This window comes from Globicephala melas, chromosome 17, assembly GCF_963455315.2.
Source record: "Globicephala melas chromosome 17, mGloMel1.2, whole genome shotgun sequence".
NCBI classification, from domain to species: Eukaryota; Metazoa; Chordata; class Mammalia; order Artiodactyla; family Delphinidae; genus Globicephala; species Globicephala melas.
The window spans coordinates 40994098-41013805 of record NC_083330.1 but is presented as its reverse complement, the minus strand read 5'-3'; the positions used below and the strand labels follow the sequence as shown (position 1 = coordinate 41013805).

Here is a 19708-nt window from a genome sequence, read left to right as displayed (position 1 = left end):
CAAAGTTGTGAAGCTAGAACACACACTCTAATTCTTCCCAGCGCACTGTCTACCACTTGCCGAGATCATCAGCAAAAGCTTGCCTCTCAGATTCTGAAGCAGAGGAAGGAACTCATTGGTAGATGTGGAATCATGGTGCACTCACTGCCTCAGGTCACAAGAAGAGAGCATCTCATTTTTTACATTAACGTATCAATATATTTTATAGAAGAGTTCCTAAAGAAAGGTGTTCAAGAAGGATGCATTAAGGACCTCTGAGAACCATGATTCATACCTTATTACTGGCATGTTCAGAATGAAATAGATTCCTGTCATTCTAACCTGGAGCTTATAATTGGAGGATCAGGCAAAAGTTTAAGGTTGAAGGCCTCTCTGCTATCTGGGGCCAATAGAGACTAACCTAAATCCCTCTTGGACTCCTTTGAGTCATGCTCTTGTATTACCTTTGACGGAGTCAGGGAACAAGAATCTTGCCACTTTATGTGGTAAATTATCTATGTGTATTATTGCACTAATGTACTAGAAAATATGACTCAGCATCTTCTCTCAGTCTTTACTCCTGTAAATAAATAATCCTAATTGCTCTAGCCTCCTTAATTTATGTCGTTCTTCCATCTGTCGTTTTTTCTATCTTTCTGTCTTTTTTCTCAGCATCCTTAATTTTCTCCACAGTCTTAAGCTGAAGGACCCAAAGCTTGTCGGGAAAACAATTACCTCTATGTTTCTGTTTTTTCTCTTGTGAGATTTACAAGAATTTAAATGTTTCCCAAAATTAAACTAAGAGCTACAGAGGAGGCAACGAAGTAGAAAACATTGACCTTGATCTCAAAGAATTGATCACTGAGTACAGGAGGCGGGATGCACGGAAATTCCTAGTAACCCAAGAACGTTTGTGTGTGATTCAAGTGCGAGACTGGGGGCTACAGAAGCGTCTTAGAAATTCAGAAAGGCAACACAGCACCAGGGTCTGTTAAAGATGGATTTGCGGTCACCAATGAATATGGAGTGAGACTTAAAGAGCATTTAGGATTTGGAGGAGAAAATAGGAAGGCGTATGGAAGGGGGTAGAAACGGGAGAAGGCTGGAGTATAAAGGTATCTGGAACAGAGAGTTTATGTGGAAAATACATCTGTTATTTTTTTAACTTTTCTCCCCAAAGCCTTATACTTATGTTGACAGTTATCCTGTCCATCATGGACATCACCTAGATGGATGAAGGATATCCTATCTCCTCTCCAAAGATGATCCTTTCATAAATTTATCTATTTGGCTTCTATAATTTATGAAAATCATGTTGAATTTTAATTCTATCTGTGCTCTTAATTAGTATTTTGATATTGAGTATACATGAAACATTAAAAAATTGGGGCTCAGTCATCAGACTACAGAAATTTGATAGGTCAAGGACATGGTAAGGGCTCAATAAATATTAGTTCAATGGATGACAGGAAAGAAAAAGAGAAAGAAGAAAGGAAGAATGGAGTGTGGAAGTATTTCTCATTAATTTTCCAAAAGTTAGGTGAGCAGTTATTTAACTCATACTTAATTAGTATCTTGAATCCTATCTTTAGGTTTAACTCACTGTAACTTACCATATCTTCAAGAATTCAGAGTACACAACTAGTATATTTTTATTTTCTTTTTCAGATTAACTATGGTTCTCCATCTTTTTTCTAAAGTCCCTGAAATTTTCAACGGGTAACAAGAGTTATAAACAGTTCCATTATTTCTTCCAGGAAGAGCCCAAACTTGAAATATCAAAAGATAGCTTCAATAGTAATAGGGAAAAACAGCAATAATTTGGTTCCATCTTACAATACTCTAAACGAAATAAAAAAGAATTCCAGGAAACATTAGTTGCAGTCTAAATGAACTATCAAGTTTATATAAACCTTCCTGATCTACAGAGATAGAGAGGGGAGTGGAACAAAGAATGCGAGAAGAAATAAGTAATTATTTACAATAACAAACTCCTTTCCCCCGGGGGAAATTATTCTGGAGCAGGAATGAACTGAAATCCTTTGCATAAGCAAGAGCTGAGTAAGATAAACATTTCAGACACTGCCATAGATTTGGAAGACCATCTCAGCATTCCAGACGCCCCTGTGTTGTTGCATATTGTGGGAAAGGGGCCACCAGCCTTGAAACCAAAGTGGCCTGTTCTCAGGATGACATCTACACTTAAGAGCCGGAGAGACTTGGGCGAGTCATTTAGTCCCTCTGAGTTCGTTTCTTCATCTGAAGAAGAGGAATAATTGCACTTACCTCTTAGGATTGTTGTACAGATCAAAAAGACAGGGTCTTCAAAAAGCCTAACCGTGTGTCTGACAACTAGTTCAGTAAGTTAGAACTCGCATTAATGTTGAAGCAACCACAAGGGGGCTCAAATTCCCCACGGCACTGTGGCAAGAGGGGAAGCCCTTCTTACCTTTGTGAAGACAATCAAATCAACCTGTTAATTCCAAATAGAACCATTCTTATGGAGTATCTACATGGAAGGAGTAAAGCTAGAGCCGATTCTCTCTTGTTGATCCAGTGCAACAGAAGCAAAACTAGCTGGGAGGAGGCAGCACACGTTTTGTTCTACTTCGGTCCAGGCTTCAGTTCCTCACCTCCCCTTTAAGCACCCCCGGTCTTCACTCGAATTCACCCACAATCCATCAGTCTTTTCCTCACCTCTGTCCCCAGCAAACTGACTTAGCTTTTCTGAAATTTTACCAAGATTCTTATTGAAAAAGTTAAGGGTCAGGAAAAATCTAAAATTCAAACAAAATCGTTCTATAGGACTTAAAGGGCAAACTCCCTTCCCCTAGACCTTGATCATGATTAAAAACATATATGTAGAGAGTCTTGTGTCTGTCTAGATGACCCACTGAAAATGGAAATGTTGTTTTAAGATATTTCACAATATGGTTAAAATATACACAAATCATTGGAGAGAATTTAGTTTCTTGTCTTAGAATAAAGAATAGCTCCTTCTGTTTTTAGTTATGTAAGATTATTAGCAACCTTAACATCTAAAATATGCCTTAATCTATAATATCTAAAGAATGAGCTTTTTAAAAAGTTTAAATCCATATAGTATGCTATTGGTAAAGTCTACTTTGCAGGCTTAAAAAAAAAAAGGCTGGAGTGGGGTGGATCTAGAGAGACTTTTTTTTAAACCTGTGAAATGTTTTGTAGCCATAGAAATGGTTCTGGAAACCATAATTTTAAAACTATTCAAAAGCTGGACTTCCTGTTTGCATAATACAAGTACAGAATAATTTGCAAATAGATTCTTTAACAGTGTTTTTGATTATGGAGATGATGGTGTTAAGGGAACAACCCCAGGTCATAGAGGTCTAATATCAACAATAACCCTTTCTCATGGCCAGTCTAGGGCAAATTTGTGAAGTGCTGTTTGTCTTCTTTAGGACTGCTCTCCTTTCTAGTCCTGTAACCGCCAGGCCTATTCCTATTACATAATTTCATCCCTGCCCAGGACTTGTCTTAAAAATATCAACCTGATGAATCACTGATCAGGGTAAATTAGTTTATGTCCAACCTCTTAAAGTAGTCTCTGCATTAGGGAAATATGATTAGCAAGAAGTACCCAACCTCAAAGAATAAATCTCTAATGGTAAAATTTCAGATATCATGGATTTGGGTAGGGAATTATTTGGGTCAGAGAACTTTCTGCAGCACAGGACTAGAACTAGAAGGATATTAGTATTAATAATTGCCTTCTACTCTATTTCATAAATTTTGGTCAGGAGATCATTTGTGCTACAATTACCAGACACCTACTTAAAACAAAAAACAAAACAATTTCTAGGCACAATCCCAGAGTCATTAAATCAGAATCTCTTGGGGTGAGGAACTTATACTTCAGAAAGAGAAGACAGATGGGTAAATAAATAAAAGGAGCATTATTATCCCAATATTGGAAATCATCAGATTATACCTTGTGGACAAAGCTAAGGGTTTATATATATATACATTTTTTTTTTTTTTTTTTTTTGCTGTACACGGGCCTCTCACTGTTGTGGACTCTCCCGTTGTGGAGCACAGGCTCCGGACGCGCAGGCTCAGCGGCTATGGCTCACGGACCCAGCTGCTCTGCAGCATGTGGGATCTTCCCGGACCCGGGCACGAACCCGTGTCCCCTGCATCGGCAGGCGGACTCTCAACCACTGCGCCACCAGGGAAGCCCTAAGGGTTTCCATATTTTAAATGACCTACAAGTATCTACTGTGGCACGTCAGAACAGAAATTTTAGTTTAAATTGGTAGCAGTAAAGAACCCCAACTTCATCTATTGCTCTTACCAGGTACTCCGGCTTGGATCCAGAAGTTAATGTCTGTCCCTTCTCCAGCTCTAAAGACCTGTGTGACATTGATGGGCTCCAGCAGGCACATGACCTCCTCCACGATGGCCCTGGCCTTGTCACTGCCAGTGAACTGCAGCCCAGAGGGTAAGAAGGTCCCCAGGTCAGACTCCATCACGAGGCTGTAGTTGGAAATATTTGCCTTAACAAAAGAGAGGAGTGTTTGGGTCATATTTGTTGCTTCTCTGCTTTCTCTTTGGAAGTTATCAAAAAAACAATAACCAAATACTTTATCTCCTCACCAGTTGTTGCCAAAGCACATGTTGCTCTGCTTGACTTAGGATCCAGTCTGCATATTACCTAACAGTTCTGAGATGCAAGATGACTCATCTTGGAATCTGCCGAATTTGAATCGACTTGGAAGGTTTTTTTTAAAATTCAGTGAAAATAAATATAAAACTCCATATAAAAATTACTCAATTATTGCTACTAGCAATAATATTCTTTCAACCAATTTTCTTAAGAGCCTACCTTGCACCAGATACAATTCCTTTTATATGGTGGGGACCTCCGGATAGTATTAGCCATGCTTAGACAAAAAAAGGTGTAATCTGTGGGCCTATTTCTCTGCACCTCTTCCCCCTAGATGGATATTCTATCTTATTTTAATTGTGAATTCTGTGAAAGCTTAAAGGCATCAAACTGACAGGTTTGTCTTGGGTTTCTGATTCCATTGTTGTTCCATCTGTTGAATCCCCAGGGAGGGAGGTAATAGAACAACACTTGAAATGCTGATCTCTCTGGGGTACAGCTGTAGCATCTAAACCCCGGCAAGTCTGCCAGGCCACTAGTGTGTAAACTTTTTCCAGATAAAGTCTGGTAAGAAAGCACACAGTGATTCCACGTAGCCAGTATTGTCACAGCAAGAGCTTAGAATATAAGAGCCTCTCACCAGATTGCACAGCTAAATTGCCACACTGCCCTAAGACTCGCAAGTTTAAGGTCCTTCAAACCGGCCTGGCCAGCTATTTCCCAGGACCCATTCACTTCTTCCAGACTGACCATATACTACCTCGGTTGAGTTATTCCCAAGCTGTCATCCTCATTATTCACCTAGGAAAAATCAATAATAATATTTTTACAGTGCTTTCAGAGAGCTTTCATATTTGCAATCTCCTTTGATCTTCTCCCATAATCCATAAAGTAGACGGAGCAGTTTTATGGTTGATGCTGTTTTATAGAAAAGGAACCGAGGATCAGAGAAGTCAAGTGATTTGCTCAAAGTCACACAGTTGGCAAATGAGAGAGCTGGGTCTGAAATTCTGTGCTTTCCAAAACTCCACCCTGTCACCACTAGCATGGGAGGGAGGAAGTAGTAGGCCATGCTTGTTTTGAATTAGAATGATTTTTCACTTACAACATAACAATTTCAGGGTTGCATACATTTTTTTTTTCTGTAGAACAGAGATGTTTTTACAATGACTTCCTAACTGCTGCCATGGAAGGGTACTGTTGTTACAAGGGCAAGAACAGTACCCTTCGTTTCTAAAGGAGGATGTTGGCAGCATTTAAAGGACTGAACTTCATGGCCCTGGGATATCATTTTGTTGTTGTTGATGATGATGAGAAGGTTAACAAAGCAGAAGTCTGTTCATATTTCCACTTTCACTTCTAAGGAATTTCTGTCTTCATGGTGATTATCAGAGAAAGACCCAAGGCATTTATGATAAAACGTACCACCTCTGCTTTCAGCTGTGGCTACTGCATGACGGTAGCATCATTAGAGTTAATAACATGCAAAATATTTGCATTAATGTCTTACATTCAGGGCTCGTTCAACGAGCACATTGGTGCTACGTGAACAAGTTGACATGAATTTGGCAGTCCTAACCCTGTCCCCTTATGTGCCCTGCTGCCCCCCGCCCCAAATTCTCTCCCTGCCCTGTAAAAATGAGAAAAGAAATAACATATCTGCAAATAAAAACAGTTGGGTAATGTATGTGAGGATTCCCATATTTCTGGAAGATCCCATCCTTCCAACAAGAAAATTAGGCAATTTGCTCCTAACTATATACAATTTAGTTAAAAGTAGAGCTAGTCAGTAGTTTGGCCATCAGCCTGGTGAGATGGACACAGCCCTGGACCCACTCGACTCCATTCCTGACTCAGCAACGGACATGCTAGGCTGCTGAGGGGAGTGACTGGCCTCTCCCTCTGTCCCCAAGTCATGTCACCTTGGCCTCTGGCTTCTCCATCTGTAGGCTGGGACAAATGCTCTTTTCCAGGCTTGAACAATGGGCCTGGGCACATGGAGCTTTGAGGGTCTTCAAAGAAAAGACATTTGTAGACCAAAAGTGAAAGTGGTGTGCGAGTTGAACGTGTCAGGGCTCCTAACAAAATATGCATTAAAGCCTTCTTGACCCTCTTCCACTGCAAATGAACAGATGTCCCTGGGACAGGGCACCCCACAGTTTGTGAATGGTACCGTGCAATGCCAGGATGTTAATGGGAATGTTGAGAATAATGTAAATAAAGGAGGTTTCAAAGGTGCCAGACGCTGTCTGCGTGGCAGCCTTTTTAGCAGAGTGGTAACAAGTATGCACTCTGGGGTTATTCAGACTGGGTTTGTGCACCAGATTAACCAATCATGGGCTCTGTGACTCTGGGCAGTCTGTGTAACCCCTCAGTTTCTCCTGCCATGAAATGGGGATAATACTGGTACCCAGTTCATGGAGTTGTAAGAAAGAGTGCAATGTAGACCCCAACGTATAACGAGCACTTGATCAATAGTTGCTGTTACTGGTCTTACCACTAAACATCAGTACCTCTCAGATTTTCAAGGATGGCCTCCATATAAACCATTCTGTTAGCTGCTTACAATGATAATATGTAGCTTTTTTGCAGTGCTTCCTATATGCCAGACACTGTATGAAAGGCTTTACAGCTTATCCCATGTAATGCTCCCCATCATTCTATAAGTGCCACATTTCTCATCTCACAGATGAAGCAACTGAGGTTTAGTCAGGTTAACTAACTTTCCCAAGGTTACCTAGCTAGTGAGTGGTTACCAGAATTCAAACCCGGAGGTCTGCCTCCCCAAGCCTGTGTTCTCAATCACTCCACTGCCCTGTCTGCTGCTGCTTGTTTCCAGCTGTTGGGCCACAAGTCCTCACTTCTAATTCAAAAATACAAAGACTGTAGTGAAACAGATGTATGGAGTTTAAAATATTTTTGCGTGATCACAATACAAGGTCTGATTGGACAGAATTTATTGTCCCTGCTAACGAAGTAATTTGATTAAGCAAAGAGAAGAATGAAACAAAAACAAAAACAAGGACAAAACCCTTGGTCCACCATTTCCTTCCAACTAGGAATAAAAAGTAAAACAATAAAACATCTTTTCAACCCAAATTAGATAGGATATGCAGATCTCAGTAAACCAGAATTCTGGAGTAGGCAGACACAAGTTAGATCTCTATTCATGTAGAATTTTATTAGCTGCTGCTAACATGATGGCAGCAGTCTATTGTTGTCTATTTATATATAAACATCTCCATATGTTTTCAATAAAGAACTAAGAAAACAAACCACCCACCGTCCATGACACCGTTTTTTCTCCTCATTTATGGAGTCATTGTCTAATCGTTAGCACATGGCCAAAGAGCTTGGAAAACAAAATGTCTCTGCACAAAGAAACAGGAATGAATAAGTCGGGTCACTGGGCTGTTAGAACTGCTGCTTCTCAGGAATGTGTGGTCACAAACATGTTCCTCACTGTGCCATCAGTCACTGGGGACATAGTGTAGATTTGAAAAGCTGATTATAGCTAGTGAAGGCAGAGCAGAGCCATGCTGGTTTCATTCAACCCACCTGAGCACACAAAACAAGATATCCATCCTCCTGGTTATGGGATGTAGGGAGAAACCTGCTTCTAGAGATTGAATGCTTTATTAACCCTTCACTCTGCTCTCTTCATAAAGAGAAACATCTCTTTATTAGGAGCCATGGAAACTGTCCTTCATTGCCATGTAACGGACATAATGTGATGCAGAGAAATGCTCCTGGCTATCCTCCAGGTTGGGATTGCTGGATTAGTTAATATCTGCTCAGGGTTGAGGATTCATAACTTTGTCCTGTGCTAGAATCACATCCTATCACCTCTTTGCCTTTTTTCTTTTTTTTTAAGCGTCAGCTTACACTGCCAAAGAACAATTTGGTAACCATTAGCAATCCTTGGGAGCAATGCAACATTAGAAAGTAGAACAATGTTTAAAATACGTATTGCATGTTTTCAAATGCTTACTTCCTCATATAAACACAGGGATGATGTCTGTGTTCTCTGCTTTTATAAAATTCCAGATAATTCTTCTTCGGAAATATAGACCCAAGTTCAACATTTCCTTTCCTCCCAAATGCAGCTTCTTGTTTCAAAGCTTTTATTTTCTCATAACCTAGGTAACCTGTCTTTGGTTTTGAACTAAAATTGCAATCCCCAAAATCAACTGACAAGGAAAAGAGACTCCTAATTATTCGAATTAATCACGTAGCCTCCTCAGTTCAATCTTCAAAGAAGTAAACGGTTCCCGCCCACTCCGCCCCCGACACAGGGCAATCAGTCTCGGTACCATTTTCCCCGCTCCGGTAAATGTTAATATTTTACAGACGATGGTGGTGATGCTATTTGGTCAGGTGGTAGGCTCACAAACGAGTTCTCAAAAGGAAATCATCCTATGAGACCATGTGCTGAGTTGCTATAATCATCTTCTCCAGTGCTGCCAGTGACCCTGGAATTCCCATTTCAAAGGGTGTAACTGGAGCGGGGCTGCTTCACGGAGCTTTAGCTCAAATCCCTGTCATGATGGGATATAGGTAAAGAGGTTTCTCCCTGCTGTGCAAAACCAAGAATAGGTTTTACTTTCTGGTCAGGTCTACCCCGAGGTTCAGACTTTTATTTCTGGCAGTCTCCAGCATTCAGTTTGTTTTTTTTTTTTTTGCGGTACGCGGGCCTCTCACTGTTGTGGCCTCTCCCGTCGCGGAGCACAGGCTCCGGACGCGCAGGCTCAGCGGCCATGGCTCACGGGCCCAGCCGCTCCGCGGCATGTGGGATCTTCCCGGACCGGGGCACGAACCCGCGTCCCCTGCATCGGCAGGCGGACTCTCAACCACTGCGCCATCAGGGAAGCCCCAGCATTCAGTTTTGAACAGCCCTGGGGACCCAGGGGAGGGCCAGGAAAGGGATGATGACGAGGTGGAGTGCCATGAGTTATTTTTGTTTGACAGCTAAGCTGGCTGTGGCTTGGGGGAACAGGCAGTCTTGGGTAAGTTACATTAGTACGAAAATCACAGACACCTATTGTGGTTTAGTCACCATGCTGCCGGGAGATGGGACCGAATAAATGGCTCCCGGAGATCCCTTTCCAGCCCTATCATTCTCTGCGTGTGCACAGAAGGTTTCTCTTGGGAGACAAACCTGTGTTTTCAGGCAATCCAATTTTCACAGCATTGTTTGAAGCACTCTAGATCTCAGTGAATTCTCCTCTTGAGCTACTTAAGGTCCGTGGCTACCCCTTAAACTTATGGAAAACACACGATCCCTCTGTAAATGTCACTATGGTAACAATAGTGAGTCAGAAGGCTGAAAATATGGCATAAACCTAGGCTAAAAGAAATAATATACCTAGGCTAAATTTTATGTATATTATACAGGAACTGTGACTGTATTTACATTTCTTTTAGGAATAAAAACAATCCAATATCCAGGGTATTTGGTAGACAGACTTAAAAAATGGTTTACATGGCAGCTTGTTGTCAAGCTCAGCTTTTAATTTTATTCCTGCACGTTGAAGCAACATAATCAATAGTTGGAATCAGTGGGACTCAAAGTCTCCACAATTAAATTTTGATTCCTTTAACACAATATATTGCCCAAGTGTTTCATGTTACTAGTTTCATATACATTTCAATAAGCAGTTGTAGAAGAGACATCTCCAACGCAGCTGGCTTTGTGAAAGCAGCTGTCTCTGCCTTTATCATTCTCTATCCCTCTCAACCTCCTCCGTCGCATGGTATCCCCCTGTCTCCTCTTGTACTCATCATGCTGCTATCAAAGTGTAAGAACTAAACTGTCTAAAAGAGGATCCCTTCCTTTGTTTGACCTTTCTTCTTTGACACTGTTGCATGCTTAATAAACATAAAGATATGTTTCTTGTTTTTGATGGTGGGGTCTTACCAGCCAGGACAGTGCTTTCTGGTTGACTTCTAATCAATCCCCTTCTCTTGACTGGGAAGACTACAGCAGCCTTAAATCCCTAGCCAAGGTCATAACTGAAAGGAGTTCCTCTTCTTAGGAACAGACAGCTTATTTCTTTTAAAAATATAGTACTTATTTTCTCGTCCTGCAAAAATAGGCTACTTTATAATCTGGAACTGAAATATTCACTCAATCCTAGGGCATATCATATTACAACACAATTAATCATTAATTCTCTTTTCTCTATAGCCAGTAGACAGCACTTAGAGCATTTTTGGATTATGACAATATCCTCAAATGCTTTACTTGATCAAGCACTCTTTACTACTATTAGTAAAGATGCTAAACGCAGCTTTAGAAATCATTTTATTTCCTTAAACGTGCCTTCTTTTCTCTCAAAAGCACAATAGTGGGTCTGAAACCTCATGAAAAACATGAGGAGCTTCAAGGCTCTGGTTCTACTCAAGGCTTCATGCTCTACCTCTCCCCTCGCCTTCCATTCCTAACACGCCACACCCCTATCTGAATAATATACTGCACTGTTGCGCTTTATTCTATATGTCTTTTATACCTACTTTGCTCTTGAAAGAATTCAAGGCTTCCTATAAGATACTAACACCATATTTTAAAAGTATGGAAACTCTTGAGAACCAAGAAAATGCCATGAAGGCAGGGATCAAATCTGTGTGGACCTCTGCCATACCTGCAGCTTAAATAGCAAAGCTCAGCACATAGTGGGTACTCAAGAAATATCTGAGGAGAAAGAAAGTCACAGCTGGGAAAATCTGACATGATACCGTAACCGCAACTTGAAGATATAACAGTTTTAGCTCGTGCTACCAAGGTAAGAGGGAAGAACGATGTACTATGAAGCTCTCAGTATCTAGGAAAAGAAAGGATACCACCAGCTCCTCGAAAAAAGTAAGTTTTTCCAGCATTCCATTCTAAGAGGAATTACCACATGGTTCTTTCTATGAGGAACATCGAACATAATAAAGAACAGTCTCCAGTAACAGTTTGATAAAAGAGGCAGAAATATCTTTCCTAACACTATTTCCTAAATATTGATCCTCAATTAAAGCCAAAAGCAAAATATTAAGTCATATTTCAGTAAAGATGTTTCTTTAGGAAGTAAACTGTATTTATTTAACAGTTATTGAGACAGAAGCCAAACAGGGGGACCGTACATTCCTGTTTGCCCTGGGCAGTCCCAATTTACATCCTTTGTCTTGGTATAATTATTACTGGTGCCTCCTTTTTCTATCCCACTCTCAAATATCAGTTGTCTCTCATAGAATTTTTGTAGAAGTTAGTGAAAAATTCAAGATTGAGATCACTTAGCACTAAATTGTGAATATTTGATGGAGCTGAAATTGTCACTTGCTTACTCCTGCCAATACTTTCTTCCCTTGGCTTCTGGGACCGTAGACTCTCTGGTCTCCTCATGCATCACTGGATATGGCTTCTCATTTGTTGGCTGGTTTTCTCACTCTCCTGATCTTTAGATGTTGGGGTGGTCAAAAACAGTCAAAAGGCTTTTCATTTCTCTATCCTCGCCCAAGTACTTGAAATGCCCAAGTTCTTGCTCAGTTGAATTTCTAGACAGAATTCTTTTGAATTTCACCAAAAGAATGGAAGAAATGATCTTGGCCAGGTGCTCTCATCCAGCTTTATGGTTTTAAATAAACCTGTATTGTGATGAGCTCCCATTCACATTCTATGCCTCTCTCCTCAAGTTCAGACTCATAATGAACAGCTACTCAGCATCTCTATTTAAAGGTCTAATCATGTATTAGTTTCCTATTGCTGCTGTAACAAATTACCACAAATTTGGTGGCTTAAAACAACATAAATTTATTCTCTTACAGTTCTGGATGTCATAAGTCTGACATGAGTCTTATAGGGCTAAAATCAAGGTGTTGACAGGGCCGGTTCCTTCTGGAGGCTCTAAGGGGGAACCCATTTCCTTGCCATTTCCAGCTTTAGAAGCTTCTTCCTCTATTCTTTGGCTCATGGCTCCTCATCTCATTGCCTTTTCTCCTCCTGCTTCTGTCATCACGTGGCCTTCTTCTGCCTTTGCTGTTCTTGCCTCCCTCTTATAAGGAGGGCCCAACCCGGTAAACAGCAAATCCATTCTTCTAGTTGCTGAGTCTAAACATTTTGACTCCTCTCAAATTCTTGGCTTCTCTCTTGCTTTTACACCCCAAATGCAATCTATCAGCAAATCCTGTTGGCTTTATTTTCAAAATAGACCTGTTGTTCAACAACAACTCACCAGCTCCACTATTCTCACCCAGTCCGAGCCACTATTGCCCCTCACCTAGAGTACTGCAATAGCTTCACAACCATTTCAACCCTTGCCACTCTTCAGTGTATTCCCTATACAGAAGCCAGAGTAACCCTGTTAAAAAAAAATCTAAGTCAAATGATGCTACTCCTCTTCTGGAACTCTGCATGTGGCTTCTAGCTCACACAAGCTAACAGGCAAAGCCCTTATATTTGCCTACAAGGCCCTAGATGTAGATTGAGCCTGACCTTCCATAACTCCTCTGACCTCATCTCCTCCTACTCTCCACTTCACTTTCATTGTTTCGGCCACCTTCAGTTCCTCAATAATGCTTGGGTTCTGAAGCTTATGAACTTGTTCCTTCCTCTGACTCTTACCCTGTTCATCTGGATATTTCTCACTTCCTTTTGGGCTCTGCTGAATGTCCTCTTCTTGGGGAAGTCTTCCTGCCCACCTTATATAAAAGAAGACCTCCCCTAACACTCCCGATAACACTCCCTAACCCCCTGATTATGCTTTCCTTTTCTCCTTTGTATCAACAATGAATGTTTATCTTTATTGTCTGTCTCTTCTTAGAATAGTGTTTGGTCCCTGATGGCAGAGACTTCTCTGCTGTGTTTACTACTTGTGATCGATTGTTTAATGGCTATAAATCCTTCCCTTCCCTGTATATATTCCCTTTTCCAATGTGAATTTGCCACTCCTTTCATCAAGAGGTGCAATCTCTTTCCCCACCCTCTGAATGTAGGCCAGCCCTGTGCCTTTATTTGACCAATAGACTCTGGCAGAAGCAACCACTTGCAACTTCAGAGCACGAAGCAAAAGAAGCCTTACAGCTGCCACCTTGACCTTTTGCTGCCCTAAGACTGACACGTAAAGAAGCCTGGGCTAGTTGAGGTACCACGTGGGGAGAGCAGCCCAGATGACAGTCTGCCCCAGCTTCCGTAAGTTGGGCCATCTTTGACCATCCATCCCAGCCAAGCTGTCACATGACCTCAGTGACCAGATAAAATGCAGGATACTCAGTTAAATTTGAAGTTTAGATAAACAATAAACACGTTTTTAATATAAATATGGCCTATGTGATATTTGGAAGCATGTAGGCTCCCGGATGACAGGGAACTCCCTGAAACAACACCAAGAATATGTAACAGGGCTCAATAAATATTTGTTGAATGAGTGAATATTCTATATTATTGATTCAAAGAAGATTCATATGTTTATATATAATTTGGATATGTGGGCAAGTTACAATTTTATAATTAAAAAAATTAAAGAGTCTGGTTGTAATCTCGCCCATGTGTTGAATCATCCCTCCTCTGCTGACACGGGTTTAGGAGAATATCTATGAGCAGAGCCAAAAACATTCTCAAGAAGCACCTTAGGATCTGATGAAATGCCCAAGTACTTGCTCAGTTGAATTTCTAGACAGAATTCTTTTGAATTTCACCAAAAGAATGGAAGAAATGATCTTGGCCAGGAAGAATCTGGGGGCAAGAGTTACTAGTTATTTGGTGTTATGATTAAAGTGGCCTCAAGTTGTCTATAGAATATTGAATTGACCATCCAAGAAGGCTGAACAAAACCATTCCAATCAAACAAAATCAGCTGACTTATTGAATGGAGTGGTGGTGCATCCAATCCCCTTAGGGGCTACAATGGCCATGGGGGAAGGAGAGGAGAGATGGAGACTGAGTCAGGAGTAGGGAGAGAACAGGCCAGAGATAGTGACTCCCAATGAGTCTCATGAGGATGGGATGGAGGACACCTGTGGAGAATGTTAACCCTGGGAACCAGAGGATCTTATATCCCCTGGAGAGCGAAAATAGCAATGCCAGTGTTGAAAGTGCAGAAGCTGAGCTTCCACTGGACGGGAGGCAGAGGTGTCGAGAGAAGGAAAGTAGTATTGTCGATATAGATGGAACATTTCTATGGAGAAAAATCCATGACCCTGGCTATCTTTAGACCTCTCCCCTAAACTCTAGTCTTTTTTTTTTTCCCAAGCTGCGTACTTGACCTCTCGACGTGGATGCCCAATATCTCAAACTTGACATGTCCAAAACTGAGCTCCTGACCCCCTCCTCACACCCCTCCACCCAACTCCTCCCATTCGACTTGCTCAGGCCTCAAACTGTGGGGTCACACTTGACTCTTTTCTTTCTCTCACACTGTATATACAATCCATCATCAGATCCTCTTGGCTCTTTCCTTAACATATATCCGGAGGCTGACAACTTTTCATCCACTGCTACCATCCTGGCACAAGTTACCATAATCTCTCACCTGGATTATTCAGCCTTGTTCGGTTCTAGTCCTCCTTCAGTCTATTCTCAAACCGGCTTCCAGAGCAATCGTTTTAGACTATTAATTCAGATCAGGTTAGTTCTCTGCTCAACAGCCTCCAAGAGTTCTAATCTCACTCAGAGAATATGGCCCATGAGACCTGACATGATCTGGGCTCCTCTGTCCTGCTACTATCCCTTCCCTGCACCAGTTCAGGTACTCTGGCTTCCTCGCTGTTCCCAGAATGTCCCCTACACTCCATCAGCACCTTCCCTAGAATGTTCTCTTCCAGATACCCACAGAGCTACTTCTTTATCTTCTTCAGACCTTTACTCAAACCCTTCTGCAGTGAAGTCTTTTTTGCCCCCCGCCAACAAAAATTCAAACACTCTCTCCACATATACCCTATCTGTGTCCCCTGTCTTGTTTTTCTCTTCAGCTGTTCTCATATCATTTTATTTATTTATCCACATCATCAGCCTTGATGCACAAGAATGGAAGTAAGAGGAGGGCAGAGTTTAAAACAGTGCCTGGAACTTAGAAGGCCCTCAACAAACATGTGCTGGGTGAATGAATAAATACGTGTATGTATGTGTTTAAACACATATGTGTGTATGCATGCATGTATAAACCCTGTAAGCACACCTCTAGATGCTATTTTGGGTGACAGTGGTGGTGAAGATAACAATGATGAGATGGTTGCTAGTGCTGGTGGTAAAAGGCAACATCAGTTTTTCAGAATATGTCTTTTTTTAAAAAAATCTTCTCAAGAAAGCATAAGTTTCAACAGCTAAAGGTGAAAGCTGATTCTTTAGTGTACATTTTATAAAGCTCTTCAAATATACACGTTTTTCCAACATCCATTATATGTGCTAAAAATAAATCCTTCCTAGAAGGCTGTATAAAGTGATAGCAATCAAAAATGCCCTTCAGTTACCTAAATACAAGTGAAACTTCTAAAATTCCTTCAATAGTGAAATACTAAGATACTCTCATTCTCAAATCTGTGTGGCAAAAGGAATCTCCTTTTCAGGTGAAAACAGCGCTGGAAGACATCCTTATGTAGCATCCCTATGTCATGGTCATTTCACTATCAGAGATGAGAAACCCTAATATGCAAGATTTGCCAAAATAAAATGGTCACCATTAACAGGAGGAGAAAGGATGAGCAATTAACAACTGAACTGCCAAGGGGTCATATACATCGATTTTTTCAAATATTAAATAATTTTGAAAAGAAACCTTAAGCTTTGTTACGCTAGAGTTAGTACAATGTGAGGCAAATAAGACGTGGTGTCATCACTAAGACTTAATTACAGAAACTAATACATGCATCCTGGGACTACTTAGAGCTTTAACAATGGCTTTGCATACTTTGTAAGCGTTAAAGCATTCAGACAAAATGAAGGAAAAATAATAAGCAAATGAGGCAATTTAGCTTTGAGAAGAGTTAAGCTAATTTAATAGGTATAGTTTAGATAAAAAGAGGCTAAGGAATTAGAGCAGTTACAGAAAAAAATCCAAATAGGTATGTATATTGAGATAGGGGAGGTGGAGAAAAACAATTTCCCTCATCTGAGAATATTAATAAGCAACAGCAGTAATCACCTAAAGGTAGAAGAGGAAAATGGCTACAGTAGAAAATAGCATCAAACACGTTGGAAATAATGATCATTCTGAAAAGCCACCTGAGGACCACTTAGGGGAGACCAAACACTAGAAACGCTTGAGGCAAGTTGAACATAAACCGTTAGTCAGGCACACAGACCTCACCCCAGATTTCTCTTTGGTTATCTGCAATCTTCATCAAGGGTATCATTAGTGTTTGAAGGAGATACAAGTGATTAGGGTAATAATCCTTACAGGGCCATCTGTCTCAGAGTGGAGTGGATGCTACGATTCCCACTTCAATGGTGATCGCCACTGGGAAGTTAGAGGAGGTGATGCACAGATGCTAATATCACTTGATACGCTTCTCGGCCATTAGGTGAAAAATATTAGGCAAGCTACTTAATACCCTGGGCCTCAGTTTATTCATTTGTAAGGTGGGGATAATAATAGTTATTTTGCCAGTTTATTCAAAGCAGGAGTTCTTAACTGGGCACCCCTTGGCGGTTCATAAATTTGGAGGCAGTCGGTGAACTTGAGTGGGAAAAAATTACATCTTTACTTTCAATATCCTCTAACCGAAATTTAGAATTTCCTTCAATTATGGATGTAAGTAACAAACCACAGTAGTATTAGCAGAACCTGTCACTTTGTCACCAATAGAAATCACAGATATTTTCATATCATATTAGACTTATTGTAGAAATCTCAAAATAATCTTTATGTTCATCACTACTTTGAAATTACAGTAATAGATAATACTGCAAGATCTTATTATTTTATGCATTTAGAAAACATACCAATATCATGTATTTATTTAAAAAAATTTGATAACTTCATTTTAATAGAATTCATATCCTTGTAATACTATGCATTTTATTTTATGCATTCAAAAATATTATTTGAGAAGATGTCCATAGGCTTTACCAGACTGCCAAAGTGGTGCATGGAACAAAACAATGGCCATGAACCTCTGTTGGGTAAGTGGTAGCTTCACCATTAAGGTGATGATGGTGACGATGATGATGGTGATCATTCCTCCTGTTATTATTATTATTAAACTCACTAGAATTCGTTTGCCCTGGACATCTGGATTGCAGTCTTGGTTCTGTAACATAACAGCTGAATGAATTTGGCAGGCCATTTTTAATCTCCCTGAGTTTCGTATCCTCTTCAACAAAGACCAATTTAACAGGGCTTTTCAGAGGATCATATGAATTTATTACGTGTATTCAAAGGTATATTGTACACCAAACTATTCAGTTCTCTTGAGACTTTTTACTGTTAGTGTCACCAACAAGAGTGCCTAATAAGTAAAACAGCCATATAAATGATCATCTGAACCGATGAGAGCTTTGAGACTGAAAGATCAATAATTATGGCAGGACAATGGGTGGAAACTGGACTATCTAAGGTAAATCAGGAACCAAGAAGCTACTTAAATACTACTTTTCTGATTTTTTTTGTATCTCCTATTTCTGCCACTATAAAATTCAACAGATAAACACCAAATTTCCTTGATTAGAAGAATCACATTTTCCTCCTATTTTAGCATTTTGGTAATTGGAATGCACCTTGTTATTGATACATTCCAGAAGACACTTGCCAAACTCCAGGCAAAGAAACAAATCGTGCCATATATTAGTTGTCACTGTTTGTCTGTGTACAAACGTCTTCATACACAAATGGTCTCTGGGATTTCATTTTACACTTTGGTTAAGTTATTTGCATTGGTATCGATATAGATCACTAAATTTTAAATGTGAGCCCCTAATTTTGATTAAAATTCTTTATAAGTTTCTATGTACACAGAAGACTGATTTTCACGTGTGAGGCAAAGCAATGAAAGGCAGTAGAAGTCGCCAGATGCTCAGACTAGACCCTAGAGTGTTCAGGGTTAGTGAAGACGGGTGTCACCAAACATGCGTCATGGAGGCCTCTAGTCAGGTACTGAACAATTTGTCGAAAGCGTCCTTAGAATTTCAAAAGAAGCTGTATGACTTTTAGAAATATTAAAATTCTTTTAAAAAGGAAAAAACCCCAAAACTTAGCCCAACTGGAAATACAGAGGAAAGCCTATATTCAATATGCCTCATAATCATACTGTCAACCCTGAAGGTGCATCCTTAGCGACTCGTCAAAATAAGGAGCACAGGTTACACAAAGCGGCCTGTCACCCCGACAGCTGCTGGTGGCCGTACCTCTAGACATTCCTTGGGTTTCGCTGTCAGTAATAATTTACTCACATAAGTCTCACTACCCTACTTCAATGGTAAATATCTGCTAAAAGAAGGTAGTATTATACACACAAATAAGGAAGGCACTTTTTACTTAGTCATGAGAAAAGTGAATTTCATCCCACTTGAAAATTTTAAGGGAAAGTCCACAATTGCTGGCTTTTATGAAGACCACATTAAACTATTACTTCACATGTGTCACTTCCATATAATGAATTAATTAGCTGGGAAGTTGTATTTGCATTCTCAATATTTTTGTACAATAGGAATGTCATTAATTAGGCATTAACACAGTTTTAGAGAACTGAAGGCAGAAGCTTTGTATACAAGTGATTATTTTTTCCATCTTCATTTGCTCTATCCTTATCTTGGTGATTCAGAAAAAAGATGTTTAAATAGAGCCTTTCAATGGAAGCCATCACTACTGTGTTCCATGTCAAGGTAATTGCCTTAAAGATGCGAAGATAAAAATCACATGGGCGGTCAGTATTTCTGCCAAGCTCTTGTGGAAGCCAATAGACTTAGAGTCTTAGGTTCCAATTATTTGTTACACTCTTGAATATGTCCTTCATTTTCCTTTTCCTTTCCATTTCTGTTGCATTAGACTTTGGCAGGCTGAGCTACCCGAGAGAGGCAGCTTTTGATCACAGCCACCTTTCATTGAAGAAGAGCAAACACCAATCCATTCTGGCAGGTACAATTTTCCACATATTCAGAAAACAGTTTGCCAAGAG

The 19708-nt window shown here is 40.3% G+C and overlaps 1 protein-coding gene across 2 annotated transcripts in view; it reads right to left on the bottom strand.

Moving 5' to 3' along the window:
• Nucleotides 1-19708, bottom strand: part of CPQ (carboxypeptidase Q) — a 465142-nt gene that overhangs the window by 74328 nt on the left and 371106 nt on the right. Inside the window, exon 7 of one of the 2 annotated variants that reach the window (XM_060287677.2) lies at nt 4310-4511. The exons of the other annotated variant lie outside the window; for it this stretch is intronic. Coding sequence (XP_060143660.1) covers nt 4310-4511 — 202 coding nt within the window. The remainder of the gene's footprint in view (nt 1-4309; nt 4512-19708) is intronic. 2 annotated transcript variants of the gene reach the window in all.